We start from the raw sequence: 20,894 nt of genomic DNA, 5'->3' as shown, positions 1-20,894 counted from the left end.
AAAATGTTACTGTAGCATATACTATAAATAGAAAGGACTGAGTAAGTATAAATATAAATCCTTACTGAAAAAAGGCTGCAAAAGTCTCAAATACAAGCAAAACCTAAGCATATGGACACTTTTTTATAGTTAAAATTTTCTATTTATGAGTTTTTAAAGTTCTAAAATAAAATTTAGATGTTGTCTCTCCTACTGCCACAATGAACTAAAACTACAAATTAACAAAGCTGTAAATAATTAAACTACAAATTAACACAAGTTGTAAATAATTAAACTGAGGCTTTTTGGATTTACTCCCCCCAAACCATATCCTCTGGATGAGCACAGCAACATAAGTCCTTGGAGGGCAGAGCTTCTCCACTAAGCATCTCTGCATGCGAGCAGGAGGCGGCTCCTTACCCGCTGGCCTCTGGAGGGAATCTGACCGTCACCTTCCCCATCTCTGCACCTGGAAGCTCAACGAATTTGCCAACATCTTGTTTTCTGTCTGGTGCCTAAAAATCAAAACAGCAGACATTTACATGGCTAAATGTTTAGGGATACATTCATTTACAAACCCTGGTCATAAGCACAATGATGACTGGACCATCCGTCCACTGTAAAGACTCTAATTCTAGTGCAGAACATGAATAACCAAACACTGGTTAGCAGAGACATTGAAAAGGTGAGAAGACATCCTCTGCAGATTCACAGAGAGGCTCTTCAAAACCTGGATTCAACTCAGTGTCTCAAAATCAGTGAAGATTGAAGATAAAGGAGGAAGTACAGCTGTAAAACAGGTGATTGTGGCATCTCTTAATAGCTAGCCAAATCCCCAGCACCACAAAATGATAAAATATGATTTTCATTATATGGAAGAACATGCATCGGGACATAATCTCATAGACATAAAGTTTAGGGCTTTATGGAGTTGAACAGTTAAAGGTATACAAACACTTAACAAAAACAGAATCTAAGATCTTTTTTTTTTTAATAGAAATAACCTTTTTTGATTTTTTTTTAAAGATTTATTTATTATGTATACAGAAGAGGGTGCCAGATCTCATTATAGATGGTTGTGAGCCACCATGTGGGTGCTGGGAATTGAACTCAGGACCTCTGGAAGAGCAGTCAGTGCTCTTAACCTCTGAGCCATCTCTCCAGCCCTGATTTTTTTTTAAGCAGTGCCATGGATCCAACACCAGGCCCTGACTATGCCAGGCAAAAACCCTGCCACTGAGCTATACTCCAATCCCCAGAAAATAAGCTTTCTGTGAGAATAATAATCTTTTCAGATATAGTCTCAGTTAGACTGAAACATCAGCATAAAAATTTTTTTAGAGACCATGAGATGTCTCAGCAGGTAAAAGCACCTGACACCAGCTTGAAGTTAGGAGGTGAGTCCCTGGGACCCACAGGTGGGAGGGGACCCGACCTCAAAAAGTACACCATAGCTCACGTGCACCTACAAACACAAATAAATAAAATGAATACAAACAAAATGCAAAGACTTACCACTCTAGCTTTGTGTTCTGAAACATTCCACTTGGTACCGACTGAGCGGAAGGCCTGCTGGGCATCAAGAAAGCCGAACCAGCGTTTAACATGGACCAGAGTCTTGTTCTGCTCCAACTGTTCCTGCCATGCAGCATTTCCTATTGGTAAACACAATTTTTTAAATCTTTACTAAATTGGCAAATTCTAAAGCAAAGTTCCCACCACAGTTAAACTACGAGAATGAGATTAGCTTACAGCTGTGCTTCTACAATGGAACCCTAAGTTTAGTGTATCTTGTAGAGTCACGAAGTACATACTTTTTAGATCAAGGCTAGGTGTGGTGGTGCGCTCCTACCATCCCAGCACTCAGGAGGCTGAGACAGAAGGGTGGGTCACAGCCAAGAGCTCGAGCTACCTAGTTCTACTTCAGAAGAGAACCAACGCTAAAACACTTCACAGCTCAGTTCACTCAGCGTCTCTAAGACTGGCTCCTGGCCTCCTCCCACCCCACACCCAGTGTAAGGCCAGTGCTTCAATCCACAGTGGGTCAGCTGGGCAAACAATCCGAGCGAGCTACCCGAGGAGCAGTTAACTACTGCAGCGTCAGTGCACAAGCGGGTCATCAAGCCCACTTCCTCCCGACTCTGTAACGTCTGATAGGATACAGAGCCACTGGGCAGCCCCATTTCAACTACACACCCACGATGCTGTTCAGAGTAAGCCATAAATTCCCAATTCTGTCAGCCAATTCATACACCTTAAGTTTGGAATAGGTCCAAAGCTTCCATTAAAACAGGCGATCTAGCCGGGTGGTGGTGGCGCACGCCTTTAATCCCAGCACTGGGAGGCAAAGGCAGGTGGATCTCTGTAAGTTCGAGGCCAGCCTGGGCTACAGAGTGAGTTCCAGAAAAGGCTCCAAAGCTACACAGAGAAACCCTGTCTTGAAAAACCAAAAAAAAAAAAGGCCTTCTACCTACATCATCTTAAGTAATCTTCAGTGATCCATGTTTTTTCATATTGTAAACGTGTAAAAATTATAGCTCTCTATACAATCATAGTCAGACAGAAGCTACCAATCAAAACTGCTTTTTTTTGGGGGGGGGGGTGGTTAAGACAGGGTTCCTCTATATAGCCCTAGCTGTCCTGGAACTCACGATGTAGACCAAGCTGGCCTCAAACTTACAGACATCCGTCTGCCTCTGCCTCCTGAGTGCTGAGATTAAAGGCGTACGCCCTCACTGCCCAGTCAAAATTACATTTTTAAAGGCTGACTCTCTCTTTTGGCCTTGTGACTTCAGTGATCTCATGTCATGAAACCTATGCAACTTTACTCCAAAACTACTTCTGTACCTGCCTCCATGAACTCTCAAGTGCACGACTGAGTGAGGCTCAAGCTCCCCCTGCTACTCTCAGTGCACCTTTCCCCACTCTGCCTCAGCAGCATTGTAAAACACTGGAGTTTGTGATTTCTGCACACTCTGAGTGTGCGTGTATAGTCACTCCTGACTGGGGTAAAAATACTACAGCTATAAACTATGTCAAAACATTTCACTCTATAAAGTATAGACTTCATATATCAATTCTACCTCATGAAGTTTTTCTTGTTTTGATTTTCAAGTTAACTATTTCCCAGGTTGGTAAGGACATCATCACATCTGCTGTAAGTTAATTATATGAGAGGAAAAAAGAGACCCACCAAAAGAATAACACTCCAAATACCACACTAACCTGCCCTCACATTCCCACCAAGCGAGACAAGACTGGGGACGAGGCAGCCCGAGGTAGGAGTGCTAACTAGGATGAGGGTCTCTTTAACAGGAAAGACAATAAGAGAGGCAAGAGAAATCAGGGAGAGAGAAAGATGACTTCCAGGGCCAACAGAGGACACTGAAGCTCTGTGACCAGGACCAAGAAAGCCACATTAACCACCCCTCTGGAAGGAAGTCCTCAGTTACTGCCTATACACTTACATAAAGGCAGAAATGCGTTCACTTTTCATCTAGCAAAGTATTAAGTGACCAAAAAAAGAATGCTACTTAGGCACCGTGATCATCCCTGTAGTCTCAGTCATTTGGCAGACTGAGGCAGGAAGTTGCTTGAGCCTAAGAGTTAAAGACCAACGCCGTCTCAAATATCAAACCCTGACCCTGAACATCAAAAACAATATTGAAAAAAAAAAAAAAAAAAAGCCAGGTGGTTGTGGTGATATATTATGTACCCTAATAAAATTTACCTGAAGATCAGAGAACAGAACAAGCTGTGGGGCGTTTACCCAACCACCCCCACAGTTCCCCAGAGTTTTCTTGAGTGCGAGCAGCAGGAAATATTAGATAGAAGGATTTATTGCGGAGAATATCGCGGAGATAAACAGAGAGAAAATAAAGGATAGCCTCGAGAGGGCCTGGAACCTATTCCAACGGCCCCGACTGTCTCTGCCCCAGGGTTTTTATAGAGACGCCAAGGGGTGGAGCAAAAGACCTCCTCCCCCAGCACAGCCAAGTGCAGACCATCTCAGACACCTGCACTGAGGCCCGTGGTCCTAATCATCCTCTATGAGGACCTGCTGGGTAAAGCCATGAGGAACCCAAGAACGGGCTCCCACAACAAGCCACTAGATTAAACATAGAGGTCAGGCAGTGGTAGCACATACCTTTAATCCTAGCACTAGGGAGGCAGAGATCTGTCTGGATCTCTGTGAGTTCAAAGCCACCTTGGACTACATGAGATTGACTCAGTCTAGGAGAAAAACAGGCAGTGATGGCATACACCTTTAAACCCAGCACTAAGAAGGAAGTGACATGGCTGGGCATAGAAAGATACATAAGGCGTGAGGAGACAGGAACTAAAGCTTTTTGGCTTAAGGGTTTAGGCTGGAGACCTTTCAGGTGAGGACTCAGAGGATTTCAGTCAGAGGATTCATGGAACTGATGAGGTGAGACGTGGCAATGGCTTATTCTTTTGTCTCTCTGATCTTTCAGCATTTACCCCAATATCTGGCTCTGGGTATTTTATTAAAACACCTATTAGAATTTATCTTACAGGTGGTGGTGGCACATGCCTTTAATTCCCAGCACAGTAGAGGCAGGAGCAGGTAGATCTCTGTGAGTTCAAGGTCAACCAGGTCTATAGAGTGAGTTCCAAGACAGCTAGGGTTACACAGTGGAACCCTGTCTTGAAAACAAAACAAAATAAACCCCCAAAAGCCCCAGTATCTTAAGAAGAGTTATCCATACCTTTGAGGGTGGCCCACACACATAAGTCTGCTAAGGTCAAGGAGTTTCCAACTAGGTATGTTCTCAAAGATAGGCAATGATTAAGCTCGTTAACTGCAGAAGTCAGCGCATCACACGAAGACAGCTTTGTAGCACTAAACTCTAACCAATGATCAATCTGTGAACACAAAAGAATGTAGTCCAGAGTTCAGGCTTCAAAACAAAATGGCCACACAAAGAATGCTAGTTAATGGAGCAACAAAATATTCTTGGCTTCTTCAGCTAGAACAGAACTTTTCTTACCTGAAATTGTACAATTTATCATTACATGGTTCAATTCTGGTTATCTGGGCTCTAACAATGCCACTTAGATAAATGCCATCTCTGCAGTTACTTTCCTATGATTTCTTTTTGTTCTTCCTTTTTTTTTCCAGGTACATGGAGGGTCACACCAGGAAAGAACAAGAGAAATACTTGATAATTGACAGAGGGACTAACTAATCTGAAGCTACCTACACAGACAAATTAATACAACTGAGGAAATTTAAAAGCCAATCATTAAATCCAGTCTCTGCCCAGCGTGTTGGCACATGACGTGTTGGCACATGACACCAGCCTGGGCTATACAGTGAGACCTTATCCGAAAAGTCTAAAAAGAAGAAGCATTATTTATTTTTGAACTGTGTGAACACACACCAGAGAAAAACCACATCTACACAGAGGCACTGAAAGCTGGTCTATTATTGCTCCCAAACATGTGTGAGCCTGGGCAATGACAATCTTTCTGGCCTGCTGTTTTACGTGTAATGTGAAAGGTGAGTGGCATGAGTTAGACAGTAAAATCCAACTATGAAATCCTAGACCAGGAAGGTGAAGAGAGCATGACGTGACCCAAAAATACACTCAGTTTGGAGGGAGACGGTGAACCTGAAGAGCTGAAAGTTTGTTCCCCATGCATGCCAACTAAGAAGTCTACCCAAACTACACTTCAGCTTATTTGTCTGGAAATAAACGTGCAAGGAAACTAAGTGTGAGGGGACACAGCTGTAATACATTCAGGAGTCTGGGGCAGGTGAGTCACAGTTCTAGGCCAGCACAGGACACAGCAAGTTGACAAGCTAGCCTGGACTCCATTGAAAGACTGGGTCTCTGTTTTAAAAAGCAAACCAATCAGAAACATTCCTTACCTTGGACCTATGATTAAACCTTGGACCTGGCCGGGCGGTGGTGGCGCACGCCTTTGATCCCAGCACAGCACTCGGGAGGCAGAGCCAGGTGGATCTCTGTGAATTCCAGGCCAGCCTGGGCTACAGAGTGAATTCCAGGAAAGGCACAAAGCTACACAGAGAAACCCTGTCTCGAAAAACAAACAAAAAACAAACAAACAAAAAAAACTTGGACCTGTTCAAACACTTATAATTATGGACTAACGTCACATGTCAATACACGGTTGGACAATACTGTTCCCAAACATCAGAATGCACAAGACCAAACATGCCCGAGAAAATACATACCCCTTGCTTACCTCAGTGTGTTCCATCAGATTAGTACCATACAGCCCAGATGTAGTTGCAACTCTAGCCAAGTAGCGCAGTATTGAGTTTATGTCAGTGAACACCACGTTCCTAGAATTAAAGCATTAAATGATTATTATAGTTGCTTCGCAAAAGTCTTGAGAGTCAGAAAGGAATGTGAAAATGGAAACCCTAACATATTTACCATGTTCTTTTTTCTACTGTGCTGGTTTGAATGTAACTGGCCCCCATAATCTCATAGGGGGTGGCACTATTAGGAGGTGCAGCTTGATGGAGGAAGTGTGTCACCATGTGGGCAGGCTCTAAGGTCTCCTTTGCTCAAGCTTCCCTCAGTGTGACAATGGAGACTACTTCTTGTTGCCTGCAAGATGTAGGACGCCCACTCAACTACTTCTCCAGCACCACATCTGCCTACACGCCACCATGTCCCACCATGATGATACTAGACTGAACCTCGGAAGTATAAAAGCCACCACAATCGAATGTTGTCCTTTATAAGAGTTGCTGTGGTCATGGTGTCTCTTCACAGCAATAGAAAGCTTAACTAAGACAATCTACCATAGTAAAAAATATAAAGTACTAATTTGTTCTTATTGTTTCTTTCAAATTTTAATCTGTTCTAAAATATCCACCTGAATTTAATTTACTTTGGAGCAGATTTTGTATATGACACTTCATCCTTTAAGTTTTTGTTTATTATTTTATTATTTTTCTATTTTTAATTTATTTTATATTTTATACACTTGAGTACAAGTTTATTTTTAATTATACACATTCATTTTGAGTACAAGCATGCCATGGCTTGCATATGGAAGTCAGAGGACAAACTGCAGTTATTGTTTCTCTCCTTCTAACACATAGGTCCTGAGACTTGAACTTAGTACATCAGGCTTGGCAACAGACTTTTTAGCCAACTCACAGGCTGCTTTGTTTTTTGAGATAGGATCTCACATATCCTGGGCTAGCCTTGAACTCAAGATCCTTCTCCCTCAGTCTAGAGAGCACTGAGCCTATAAACCTGCACCACTATACCCGCCCTCCTCACTTACATCTTGTCAATTTCTAATCAGAATTTAGCAGTGTCTACATCTTATCAGTGGTGATGAAAATGTAACTGAGATTTAGAAGTATAAAGTAATTTAAAATAAATGAATGCAAAGAAACCAAGGATATATACCACTATAAGAAACCTGCTTTTATCAACTTTCAAGAGAAGAAAGCATATCTAACCCCACCAAAATGCCATCAAAGCCAGACAGTGGTATGGTGGTGTGCCCCTACAGACTAGCTACTCAGAAAACTCAGGCAGGAGTACTGCTTGGATTCAGTTCAAGGCCAGCCTGGGCAACACAGCCAAAACCAACATGTTTGAAAAAAAAAGGAAATCACTAGCAGAAAACAACAGAGTGAGTGAGTGAGTAAGTAAGTGAGTGAGTGAGAAAGCCCTATCACAACTGTTTGACAAAAATAAATTCTTTACAGGCACATGCCTTTAATCCCAGCACTAGGGAGGCAAAGGCAGGGAGGTTCTGTGAGTTCGAGGCCAGCCTGGTCTACAGACACCCAGGGCTTGTTACACAAAGAAAGTCTGTCTTGAAAAACCAAAAAAAAAAAAAAAGGAAAAAAATAATTCTTTATAAGACACAAAATATAAAGAAAAAGAAAAAAGAAAGTAATAGCAAGAAAATTTCAGAAAGTGCAAATCCAAAAAATTTATAAGACCTGGAGAAACAGAATCTTCGGTGGATAAAAAGTGAACAGTAAGCAGATTTAAATTTTTGAACATGAGAGAAAGCTTGGCTGGAGGAGGACTGGCTGAAAGCAAGCTTCAGAAACACAGCTACCCATGCAGCCTTTCCTGCCAGGCCAGCCCCACTGCCCTAGTCTAGTAAAACACTATGTGGAGGCTCATGCTCACCTCAGCACTTGGCAGGCTGTGGTAGCAGGACTGCTGAGAGTTCAAGGTCAGCCTGGGTTACTTAGAGAGATCCTGTCTCACCCCTGCCCACCTGACCTCATCCCCAAATAAATGGAAACCTCTTCTCTAATAAATAAACCATGAAGTCTTTGGACAATCTCATCAACCCAAGGAAGAAAGAACTGTGGACTCTGACTTCACGTTCACTAAATGACGAGCACCACTGCTACAGCTCGGCTGACAGGACTAACCTGAGATCTTTAGTCTCCTGCTCAGAACTGCAAGCACTTCTGAGGGCCTCCAGGTCTAACCTGATATTCGATAAAAGTCTTTACTTATTTATTCATTCATTCATTCGTTTGTTTGATTGATTGATTGATTGATTGATTGATTGACTGACTGATTGATTTGTGGTGCTGGGGAGGGCCTCAAGCAAAATATGACACACTCTTACCACTTAGCTATATCCCAATTCCCCCTTTTACTTTCAGGACAGTGATCAGCCTGGAATGGTAGTGCAGACCTGTAATTCCAGCACTCAGGATTCTGGGGTAGGAAGACCTTTAGCCTCCACAAGCATGCACTTACAGGAGCATGCATATGCATGCACAAACACACACACACACACACACACACACACACACCCCATGAAACATCTTTCTAGGAACAATCCACCTAATTAGCAAGCAAAATAAGCCCAGAAAATTCAGAGCTGCACATTTTAAATGCTCTTCAGAACTGAACAGATATATAAATAAGCACTTACTCAGAAACACGAAGAAGATTCTCTTTCCCTTCTTCCACAGAAATGCTGACATCACCTTTCACATGTTCCACTGCCAGCAGAGCTTCTAAAAATGACAGCATGAAAGATTTATTTCTCTTCAAAGACAAGGTAGTATTTATAACCTGAGTCACAGAGCAATAAGGATAAATCAACAATCCAATATTAAGTTCTATAAGGTGTGACACCCACCCCACCTCTGCAGTAAAGTCGAAGTTTGGTGCTTAGAAAAGTAGCTGTTTAGTCAGAATCTGCTGCTAGTTCCGTCCAATCACTTGTCACTGCTCAGCTTCCAGCCAGCAACACCAAAGTCACTCCTCTCCTCCCCTAGAGGAGGGAAGAGAGTAGAACAGTGGCTCTGTATTGGAATACTGTATGTTATGCATTACGCTGAATGCTTGACTGTCACACTTAATCTCTTTAGCAACCTCAAGAAGTAGATACTCATTTACAGGGAGGAAGCTGAGGCTGGCAGAGGTTAAACAGCCAGCCCAGTGCCCTTGGCTAAACACAGCAGTCAGCATTTGGATGCCGGTCAAACGGCTCAGCACTCAAATTCTAAAACCCCTGGTAATGCTGTCCTTCAGCACCTAACACAGTAAGTAAACTCACCAGACCTCTGTCCTGTAATTGGTTATTAAGATGGACAGCTAGCACAGACACTCATTTCTATGTAAATACTATGTTCCACTGGGAGCAGGGCCCTATCAAGGAAAGCACAATAATCTTGCAAGGCTTATTATAAGAGAAAGCAAGTGCATGGGTTTGTGTGCCTCACCCTGTAAGTCTGACTGGTTTGTATGTCTGACCTCTGTTAAAATGTAGTTGTCCTGGTCACAGTATTAAGAAATGGGTCCTATAGAGTCAAGCATGATGCCTGCATTCCAAACACTCTGGAAGCTGAGGCAGGAACATCAGGAGTTCAAGACCACCCTGGGATATACAAGATCATTTCTGAAACCTAAAGAACAAAATTGGAGATACAGCTCAGTAGTACAAGGCTTGTTGAGCATGCCTGAGGCCCTAGGTTCAATAATCAGGAAAGAGTTGGAAGGGGAGCTGAGCCTTCTAGGAAAGGACTAATACAGTGAAGGTTTGTGTCGTCTCAAGCATTCTCCCCTTTCTTCAAGGATCTATGACAGCAAGATCACCACTACAACTGGCCCATTGGTCTTGGACTTGCCATCATCCAGAGTTGTGAGCCAGCAAATCCTGTCCATTACAAATTACCCTGTCTGTGGTACTGTCTTATAGTTGCACAAAGCAGACTAAGACAGCAAGAGATTTCTCAAAAGGTAACATATACTTTCAGTGTAATCCAAGTAAATGAGATACATTTTTAACCTATCTATAATGGAATCCTGTCTAGCATATAAAAAGAATGAACTACTGTTACAGGTGACACCATGAATCACAAAAGCACTATCCTGTGTATAAATATATAGATAGATAGATAGATAGATAGATAGATAGATAGATAGATAGTATGGGTCAATATATACAAAATCCTAAAAGCAAAAACAAAGTAACAAAAATCAGGTCACTGGCACTAAATGCCAGAGAAAGAGAATTTCCTATAATGGAAATATTTGGCATTATTGTTATGGGGATTTAAATTCCACATATGTCTATACATATATGCCACTGTATATTAAAACATACAATTAATATTAGTGAACTTTAATATATGTGCATTCCAAAGCCAATTTTCAAATTAATTTTAAAAAGAAAATTAAATATTTCACATATATTGTTATGAATTTAACACGAGAAAAATGATAATACATACAAAAGAAAATGTCTAGTTGGAAGGTCACCATTTGAGGCACATCTTAATAACCAAGTTAGGCAGGATGCACCAGCAGAAGTTGAAACCAATGAGGTGTTCAGGAAAAGAGAAATGTCTGCATGGCACTGAGTTCTCTCCATTAAAATGCCTTTGGTTGAAAGGGAAAGCTCTACATCAGGGAAAACTGGCAAACAGCATGTTAGGTGATCAAGACTAGAACGGGAAAATTAAATTCATATACCAACTGATGGGCTGCAATGTAGAGCAGGAAGGAATGTTACACCAGCCCTGCCCAGGATGGAAAGCCTGAATCCACCCACAAGGAAACATCTGACAACCCAATTAAAGGAAACATAAGAGGTTTGTCATCTTCAGAAGTCAAAGCTATTAAAACCAAGGGAAGGCTAATAAATCATTCCACATTGAAAGAAACTGGGCAAACAGGGCATTGAGAGGCAAAGTATGGTCATTCCAAGTTGTTGGGTCCTATTGGAGCAATTAGCTTCAGAACAGTAAGGAGTCTGTGCATTAGGGAGAAGAATTCTATCAATGTACCGTTCCTGTATTAAGTTAGGTAGAGAGATCAAGTACTTATTATAGAAGATGCATTATGAAGTATTCTGGGTGTAGAAGCATCGAATATGTTGTATGCTCTTAAGTAGAATTCGGGGAACATTCTGTTCTATGAGTGCATCTTGAAGTTTGAAAGTACTTTAATACACGCAAAAATGTCATGTCAAAGACATAAAATCCTCACAATTTGGGGCTGGAGAGATGGCTTAGTGGTTAAGAACACTGGCTCCTCTTCCAGAGCAGGTTCAAGTCCCAGCACCCACATGGCAGCTCACAACTGTCTGTAACTCCAGTTCCAAGGGACCCACTACTCTCACACTGATATACTTGCAGGCAAAACATCAATGCACATAAAAATAAACTCTGTTTAAAAGTCCTTACAATGCAATGTTTTTTCCTAGATATTTAATCTAATTTTATTGCTTAAAGATAAGATTTATCAAGCCGGGCAGTGGTGGCGCATGCCTTTAATCCCAGCACTCGGGAGGCAGAGGCAGGTGGATCTCTGTGAGTTCAAGGCCAACCTAGGCTACAGAGCGAGCTCCAGGACAGGCTCCAAAGCTACACAGAGAAACCCTGTCTCGAAAAACCAAAAAAAAAAAAGATAAGATTTATCTGATTTGAAAGAGTCATAAGAATTTAAAATAAAGGGGAGGTGCAAGCAGAAAATAATGCACATTATCTAATGGGCCTAGAGTTCAAAATGAAAACAAAATTTAAGACTCTCTTCCAGAATACCAGCAGAATGTGGTTCTGAGTTCTAAGGACACAGACCTAGTGTTCCCCCACAGTGATTTTCCAGGCAGTGTTAGTTTACAAACAAAACAAAACACTGTGGCTTAGCTATGTACTGAACATCTAAAACGTGAAAGAACTTTCCCGTAGTCTCACTTAATTCTGGCAACCAGCACTGGATAGGTTTCCTCCTTCCTTGCAGGATAAAACAGAACAAGGAACCTGTCAAGTTTCACCATAACCAGCAGTCAGGATTGAACTCAGGGATCCAGGATTAACGATGAGGCCAACACTGTCTAGTGCCACAAACCAAGAATCAAATATACTTCTTTTAGAGCGCATGGATTTCTGTTAGGTTAGTGTAAAGGGACCGGAACTAATATGCTAAAATATTATCATTTAAAAACATTTCAAATGGTTACTACATTCCATTTTTAGGTCTGGGGAACGTAGCTCAGCGGCAGAGTGCTTGCCTACATGGATTTCTGTTGGGTTACTGTAAAGGGACCAGAACTAATATGCTAAAATACTATCATTTTAAAACATTTCAAATGGTTACTACATTCTATTTTTAGGGCTGAGGAACGTAGCTCAGCGGCAGAGTGCTTGCCTAAAATACAAAGCGCCCTGAGCACTATCCCAGTACATTAATCCATAAATAAATGTCCTTTCATTCCAACAGGCTCAGACCGCTTGTCAAAGTTGAGCATGTAAGAAATTTCATCAGCCCCCATATGGCCAACTGTATTTAAAGGGCTGGGCTTCTTCAACATTAAAAAGTACTTCCGCGTCTACACTGCACACATCATGGTTAAATGAGTTTGTATAATTCCCCTAAGTAATGAAAAGGTAGAAATCCTAAACTATAAAGCAGTAGCGTTGGCCACTTTGAAAAATCAATTCCGAATGGAACCTAAGATGACATTTACTCGAGCCTTTACTACGTCCACGGGGTGAGTAGTAAGCCACCCGATAGCATCAGTCCGCGGCGTTCCGACGGCTTTCCGTAATTACTGCCTTCAACGAGAAGCAAACGCTGCCTCGGTTAAAACCCCAAGTGCTGACACGAAAGTCTACCCTGTCCCCTTCAACTCGACAACGTATGGGAAAGTGGGGCAAGTGAATTCAGATCTTCTCTGGGAGGTGGGGAAGGGGTGAGAGGTTCCAGATGAGAACGAGGAGAGGATGCTAAAAAGGACGTTAACAGGACGGGCAGTTTCCAGTTCCACCTCCAAAGCCGCTTGGGACCCTCCCCGCCAGGGCTCTCGTCCTGTCCCTCCACGCCCTCCCCCCGGGACGGCGGGACTCGGGAGACGACGCCCTGCGTGGACAGAGGCCGGGGCCACGCGGGGCCAGGCCCGTCCCGGGGCGAGAGTCTCCCCCCAGCGTGACCGCCGCTGCACCTGCCCCGCACCCGACGGCTGATGCAACCCGCGCACGGCGGCGCGGCCCTTACCCAGCGGAGGGTCTCCAGCGTTCACCGTGAGGCACAGGGCCGCCATCTCCCAGGGGCTGCGGGGCTACCGGTCAGGGTGTCTTCCCGGCGCACGAAACTCGGGGCTCGACTGGGAGCGAGGAGATGCAACGTGGGCCCGCGCCCGAAGCCGCCGCAGCCTTCGCTCCGCCCCCAGGCCGCCACCGCTAGTGTCCGTGCGCACGCCGCAGTACGTCATAAATATGCGTCCGCAAAGCCAGTTTTTGCTCCGCCCCCACTCCTCCGCCACGACTGCGGGGGTCAAAGGCACGCTACTGTGTGCGTCATCACTGCGCGCCCACTCCGTGGAAGCCTTCGTTTAGCCCCCGGCCCGGGAACACTGCCGTCTGGGCGCGCGGTACTGTTCGTCATCACAGTGCGCCGGCTCCACCTTCAACCGCCGGCGCCTGGGGTCTTCCCGTCGCCCTTTGGCAGCCGGTCAGAATCCCACGTGGGGTGCCACGCCGCTGTTGGAAACGACGGACTTTACGACACGTTGTCAAGCGAGGGAAGCAGGGGCATGAGACTAGTTTGTCCTGGGACAGTGTCACATGTCCCAGGCTGTGCTACTGGTGGACACTTGGGTACGCAAACAGAAGAAAAACACGCACAAAGTCGACCGATTACAGGATAGGGGAGCCTCCGTTTCTTCATAAGAAAATAGTTTCTGGAATAATTTGGAAACAGGGTGTGTGGTAAATGCCTAATTCCAGTACCTAGGAGGCGGGATAGAAAGACAGAAAATTATGAGGACAAGGGGAGAAAAAGGATCCTCTCGGTGGGCTTCTCTCCCATGGACATCAAGAATTCCCCAGTTAACATCTGTGGTGAAGGCTGCCAACGTCGACAGTATTTCTTTTATATAGAAGTATTTTCAAATAAGAATGTTAAAGTAACAATTCAGACTCGAGGACTGAGCGTATATGAGCTTAGGTATGGTGTTCTGCGAATCTCAAAATACTGTTAACTTGTTTTTACGGTGAAAATAAAAGTACAATTCAGGAACACCCCGTGACCAAATTCCTTAATAACCCTTGAAAGACAATAACGTCACTGTTATTGTAAAGACCGTGAAGTGTGACTGCTGTGGGCGCTTCTCTTAGAGCACCCCTCTCTTAACCCCTATGCTTAAATGTATATATATATATATTTTTTTAAATCTCATCATAAACTCCATAAAACTCCATAAATTCTTTTTAGGAGCAAGTGAAGGCTCCCTCTGTGAAGGTCTTAAGACTACCAACAGCAGTTAAAGGATAATTCACCTGGTGATGACAGGATTGAGGCAAGGTCCATATGCAGAGTTCAAGGCCCTATCTCAACTAAAAAAAAAAAAAATTATTTGGTGCTAGGAATGTATTCCAACGGTAGAACACTTAGCAACAGGAAAACTAGCAAATGGACAAACGAACCCTGAAGAGTTATCTATAAACCAGGAATAGTAGCCTGTAATCCTAGGTGTCTGAGGCAAGATGATTGCCAGAAGTTTGAGTTCAGTTCAAGGTCATTTGAGCTGCTCTATAAACAGTATCTAAAAAACAAATGTTGGGTTTTTTTTAACTAAAGAGTTCTTTGCATATTTAAAAATAATGGTTAAGCCAAATGTGTTGACTAAGACAGGAGATCAATCTCAGGTTCCAAGCCAGTCTGTCCTACATAGGACGTCAGATCAACCCTTTTAATAGATAGAAATTCTGCCTCCGATGAACAAACCAACAAAAATCTCGTATCTCAAGGATAGAGCCCTGACTAGATTGCTCAGATGCAAAACCAAACCCCCACGGCTGCCCTAATTTGTCCTGTTTTGGAGTGTATTAAGTAAGCATCTTTCAGAGAATTTTCTAATCCAAATTCTCTGTGATGGCGTGTGTTTGCCCTGGGCATTTTCCAAGGATTGAAGTTCAAGTCCAAGGAGCAGGACTGATTTCAGAAACCAGTACCTATCTACCTATACTTTCCAGTTACCTCAGCAGCACGTCCATGTTTTCATTGGGGAGACTTAAGCTTTTCATGCAACTATAGGGTAGTTATTTCTTTGGGTCCCTGCCTCTGAACCAGTACCAAAGATGGCTACATTTATATACAGCCATTCCGCAGAGTTGGCATGGAATGAAGGCAGGCATCAGCCAGTGCACTGAATACCATTTGGTTCCCTTCTGGCTTTATTTCTGCCTTTGACTCTCCCCCCTCCCCTCCCCCAAGTCATACTCTTCTATAATTACCTTGAATTCCAGGGATGTTAAGACCACTGGGACCAAAACCACTCCCAAACACAGAGGAGCCTCAATTCACCCCACCCATTCCTGTTGAGAGGACAGCCTGGAGCAAAAGCAATCATCACATATCAACAAGATTGCTCTCCTCTAATGACAGCAATGACTTTAGGAATTCTTACAGAACCAGGCTTGAGATCATGATCACTCTGAGCACTGGTTTGATTAAGATTGCCCGCTCTACTATCAGCTATGCACACTCATCCCCTCCTTTCGTTTGTCTGATCTATAAACTCTCGATGTTCCTCTTAGCCCCTTAAAGACTTGAGAAATTTTGACCAAAGACAGGGATTTACTAAATAAAATTACAGGATTCTACTATTTTGGACTAAGTTCTGGCACTAGACCCCAATAGATCTGGTTCAAAGTCAAAAGGGGTCATTTCTGTTGAAGTTCCCTGTCAAATGCTAAAGGAAGCAGTTTATCTGACCTAAGAGATCAAAATTAGCTATCTGCCAAACTTCCCTAACAGGCCAGTTTGGATTAGTCTGGTCCTGAAGTTCTCTTGATTGAATACTTACAAAAAGACACTTGAAATAACCTGATGTTAAGTTGTTATGCCCAGATTATGACCCCAAAGAGACCACCGAATAAGACCTTGGATGTCCAGAATGCAACAGCAAGGTTTATTCTGTAGATACAAGTCTAGACAGGGAACTCATTCCTATACCCAATACAGTGAGGCAGGGAGGAGTTGCTCTTTCTTTGTGAGGCTAGCTTTTTTTTTTTTTTTTCTTTTTTTTTTTTTTTTGGTTTTTCGAGACAAGGTTTCTCTGTGTAAGCTTTGCGCCTTTCCTGGAGCTCACTCTGTAGCCCAGGCTGGCCTCGAACTCACGGAGATCCGCCTGCCTCTGCCTCCCGAGTGCTGGGATTAAAGGCGTGCGCCACCACCGCCCGGCGAGGCTAGCTTTTTAAAGACAAAAACCACAAGCCCTTCAGGGGGGTTGGAAGAGGGGGGGGTTGGGGGGTTTTGCACTGGTGCAACTCGGATTGGTTTATTTTTATCTCTGTTCTCTTTTAATTGGGTGAGGGTTTGTAACCTTTGAATTTACTGGTTGGGGGTTACAATTATTTTGGGGGCTCTCCGGGACAAGTCCCAGGCTTTGTCCTTGAGCTGCCATGGGGGCTGGCTGGCCTAGCACGTACTGACTGTGGGGGCTGACTCAGTGGTCTAGGCTCTGTTCTTGACTCATGCACATAACTCTAAGTTGGTGAGGGGTCCCAGACAGTAAACATCTGGCTGAACTTTGAGCAGTCAGAGTACATGCAGAAAGGGAGCTACTGCAAGGACTATGTCTTCTGTTCACGGCCCTCCCAGAGACTGCTTGCTCAGTCTCAGGAAACTGAAATTGAGGCCTGATCTCTGAGAGAAGACTGAGCAGCCTGTTATGGCATCTGCTTGGTCCTTTCAAAGTCACCACTTATTTTTCTACTATTGATGTTCTCACAGTCCAAAGTGCTGAGATCACAGGCATGTGTAACATACACAGCTCTCATTTGGAGGCTTTCTTCATGTGGTCCAGACTCACCTGGAACCTGTGATGCTGCTGACTCAGCCTCTGAGTGCTGTGACTACAGATCATGCTCAGTATCATTTTATCATTTTTTAGAACCACAAAGAAGTACTTGGCTCACCCCAACCACATTTTATAATATTTTCTCATCTTCATTTTACTATAGCCATAGTGGCTTGCTTTCTGTTTTCTTCCTCTTAGAGAAGTGCCTGCTAGTTCCACATGAAACCTTAGCGTGTAGCATGGCTGAATTCCCTCTTGCTCTTAACCGGAGAAGATATACTTCCTCCATCTAGATTCTAGAGGAAACTCCCTTCTAGCCTTCCCACCTCACTTGCTTTCTAGCACCTTCCAAATCAATTTCTACAGAACTTAACATAATATGAAGTTACTTACAAAGAAGCAGACTTCTGGTCAGTGTCATGCCCACTGGTGAATGGACAGGATCTGTATGATGCCGCACTAATATTTGTTTGAGTACACATAGTCTTCTGGGGCAGCACCCAGTGGTTGAGCATGGATGTGGTATACAGTCAGAGTTGATGCTGGACAAGGAAGATGCCAGGACATTAAGAGCTTCCCATACCTTCATATGGAACCTCAAGTTTATCCTGAAGGCAAAGGCAACGCCAAGCAGACTTTGAATACGGGAGGCTTGATTTTTTTTTTTAAATTTATGTGTATGAGTGTGTGCACCAGTCTGTGCACCACATATGTGCCTGGTGCATGCTGAGGCCAGAAAAGGGTACTGGAGTTAGACAGTTGTGAACTGCCATGCAGAACTGGGAAGCACACCTTGGTCCTCTGGAAGAGCAGCCAGTGCTCTTCACCAGTGAGCCATCACTCCAGCACCTAGATTTTAATTTTTTTTTTTTTTTGGTTTTTCGAGACAGGGTTTCCCTGTGTAGCTTTGCGCCTTTCCTGGAACTCACTTGGTAGCCCAGGCTGGCCTCGAACTCACAGAGATCCGCCTGGCTCTGCCTCCCAAGTGCTGGGATTCAAGGCGTGCGCCACCACCGCCTGGCTAGATTTGATTTTTTAAAAAGCGTCTGGAGGTGATGTGATAGGTGGGTTACAGGAAGCCATCAGCCGCCGCAGGCTCGCTGAGACTCGCGCTTGAGGCTGGAGCATTGAGTGCTTTGAGCTGCGGGTTCAGCCTAGCTCCCAGGGGATCCCGCCCGGGTCCAAGCGGCTCTGCTCCGCCCGGCCCCGGCCACTACCACTGCCATTTTGTGCACAGCCAGCCCTGCTTGTGCCAACACTTCACCAATTCCACTCTGCTCCGAGTCCAATCCCTCGTGTGCCTGTGCTCCGCAGCCAGCCCACGCGTTCCTGCGGGTCGCTTTTAGCGGGAGTTTTCCACTAGTGTGCCCCCAACCCAGGGTTTTAAAGGCCACGTCTGGCCGCCTGCTGAGCAGTTCACTCCCCGACAACTGTTCTGGCGTATTTCCCTATGCCTGCAGCCTCTGCCAGAAACGTGCGCAGTCGGCGGGTTGAGCACTGAGTTCTGAGAAAGGCAGCCCCCGGCCTCCAGCCTCCCATCAGCCTGGCTGGAGCCCCCAGCTCCTGCGTGTGGCAACGCTCTTCCGGGCGACCCGCCTGTCCAGCTTTTAGCTCTCTCTTCCCCTCTCAGTTTCTCTCTCTCCCTAACCAAATCTGTTCGGTATATCATTTAAGTTTTGCTCAGAACTCATAGGTCAGCCAACCTCACCAAGTTAGAGCCGTGTTCCAGGACCTGTTTTGGTGCTACACTGCGACACCTGCTGGCCAAACATCGTCAATATCTCCTAAAATCACCACGCACACAAGCCAGCCAGCCATACCTGCCTGGTTAATTAAGAGCCTAGGACAGTTTAGGACATCGCCTGAGGATTTTATCTGAGGTAAATTACTTGATAACTTCATACTTTAAACTGAATGATTACAAATTTTTTAAATTTGTAAACGTCTTCCACGCCAATGGCGGATAATATCACCATTCAGGAATTTAGAAACCTTTTTGTTTCTGCTATGGATGGAATCTTAGGGAAGATAGATGACCTAGCTGGGACATATATTCTTAGCTATTAGCCTGGCAATGCATATCATATCCTTTAAAAAAAATGGAGCCGGGTGGTGGCGGCGCACGCCTTGAATCCTAGCACTCGGGAGGCAGAGGCAGGCGGATCTTTGTGAGTTTGAGGCCAGCCTGGTCTACAGAGTGAGATCCAGGAAAGGCACAAAGCTACACAGAGAAACCTGTCTCAAAAACCAAAAAACAAACAAACAAAAAATGATTTGATAACGGTGCCAAGAATGAGAAACTTATTGAAATTATACAGACTTAGCAAAGTGGTAATGAGAAACTGGCTGGAAAAATCCATTCCTTAGAATGTGATAATGATAAGTTGTCAGGAAAACTTCATTCCATGGAAAATGGTTATGAAAAATTGGCAGATAGAACATTACTTTTGGAAAGCAATCTGCATGCCATACAGATAATCTCCAAGGATGAAAAGATATCACTAATGGATAAAACGAAATCCTTAAAATTGTAAGTGAATGAGGGAAACATGAAATGGATTGATCTAATGAAGTCACTGGATATCATTCACTGTTCAAGAGGTTCAGACTCTTCAAAAGGTGGTGTCAAATCGATTTCAGGTCTTAGAAGAAGTTGTTAAAACTGATAAAAAGAGCCTTAAGGCGCAGACAAAAGAGGTTAGAGGGGAATTAGCCTCTCCAGTACCTCACAGAGTGAGAGATGACTTGTCTAAGGTTGTGGACTTCACCTGCTATGATTTATCCTGTTACTACTGTTGTGCCCAAAGTCCAGATCCCGAAAAAATCACCAAGAGACCGAATCTGATGCAAAAATAATGAGACTTTAATACAAGTTAACTCTGGCCTCTCCGTCCAACTGACTCAGCAACAGAGCAGGAGAGACACGGGGTGAGGGTTTTTATAGTGGCTGGACAAGGCAGGAGTTAGGGGATTGAAAAACTGCCTAGTTACAGACCTGGGATTGGCTCAAGGCCTTGTTAGGAGTACCTGGACTGAGCTGATTGGCTCTCTTCGGTCTAGGGAATTGCAACTTGCAGAGGGACACCTGGAATTGTTTGTCCTGTTCTGATTGGCCCTTCCCTGTGGGATGAGGCATTCATGTATCTCTCTGTAGCTAGGCAAAAGGTCAGGGGCAGTCTAGAGTGTGGACAGGTGGGCATCCTGCTCAGGCCTTTTTACTGTGGCTGCAATTCTGCTCAGGTTTGGATCTCTCATTAGTGTTTGTGAAAAGCCAGCAAATGTTAATTATCCCAAAAGATAAGCCAATTGTAAATGGGAGCCTATACATATGAGAGATTTAAAAGACATTAAGGAAGTAATAGCTACCTGTGGTATGCTTTCACCATATGTGAGACAGATGCTAAATACGTGTTCCTCAAGGAATAGAATAATTCCAAATGACTGGAATCAATTAATCTCAGCAGTATTAGAATACAGTCATCAGTTACAATGGAAAAACTGGTGGAGAGAAGAAGCTAAGGCCCTTGAACAGCAAGGTAAGATTAGAGGTTTTGAGATTTCAAAAGATCAGATTCTTAGTGAGGGCTATTTTGCTGATGTAAATAAAC

At 43.9% G+C, this 20,894-nt stretch overlaps 1 protein-coding gene across 4 annotated transcripts in view; it reads right to left on the bottom strand.

Annotated features, from left to right (window-relative positions):
- Window positions 1–13,671, bottom strand: part of Eprs1 (glutamyl-prolyl-tRNA synthetase 1) — a 73,655-nt gene extending 59,984 nt beyond the window's left edge. For 2 of the 4 annotated variants that reach the window (XM_052737938.1, XM_052737939.1), the window contains exons 1-6: window positions 13,479–13,671; window positions 8,908–8,992; window positions 6,214–6,313; window positions 4,710–4,866; window positions 1,495–1,634; window positions 400–494 (exon numbers count right to left, since the gene is read on the bottom strand). In XM_052737938.1, coding sequence (XP_052593898.1) covers window positions 400–494; window positions 1,495–1,634; window positions 4,710–4,866; window positions 6,214–6,313; window positions 8,908–8,992; window positions 13,479–13,524 — 623 coding nt within the window. In that variant the 5' untranslated portion in view covers window positions 13,525–13,671. Of the gene's footprint in view, window positions 1–399; window positions 495–1,494; window positions 1,635–4,709; window positions 4,867–6,213; window positions 6,314–8,907; window positions 8,993–9,117; window positions 9,253–13,478 lie in introns of those variants that run through there. The other 2 variants (XM_052737940.1, XM_052737941.1) reach the window with 2 other exon arrangements.
- Window positions 13,672–20,894: the final 7,223 nt, after the last annotated feature.

The sequence above is a fragment of the Peromyscus californicus genome, unplaced genomic scaffold (genome assembly GCF_007827085.1).
Source record: "Peromyscus californicus insignis strain IS unplaced genomic scaffold, ASM782708v3 Scaffold_14__1_contigs__length_90479793_seg_2, whole genome shotgun sequence".
Taxonomy (NCBI): Eukaryota; Metazoa; Chordata; class Mammalia; order Rodentia; family Cricetidae; genus Peromyscus; species Peromyscus californicus.
This window is presented reverse-complemented; position numbering and strand designations above follow the sequence as displayed.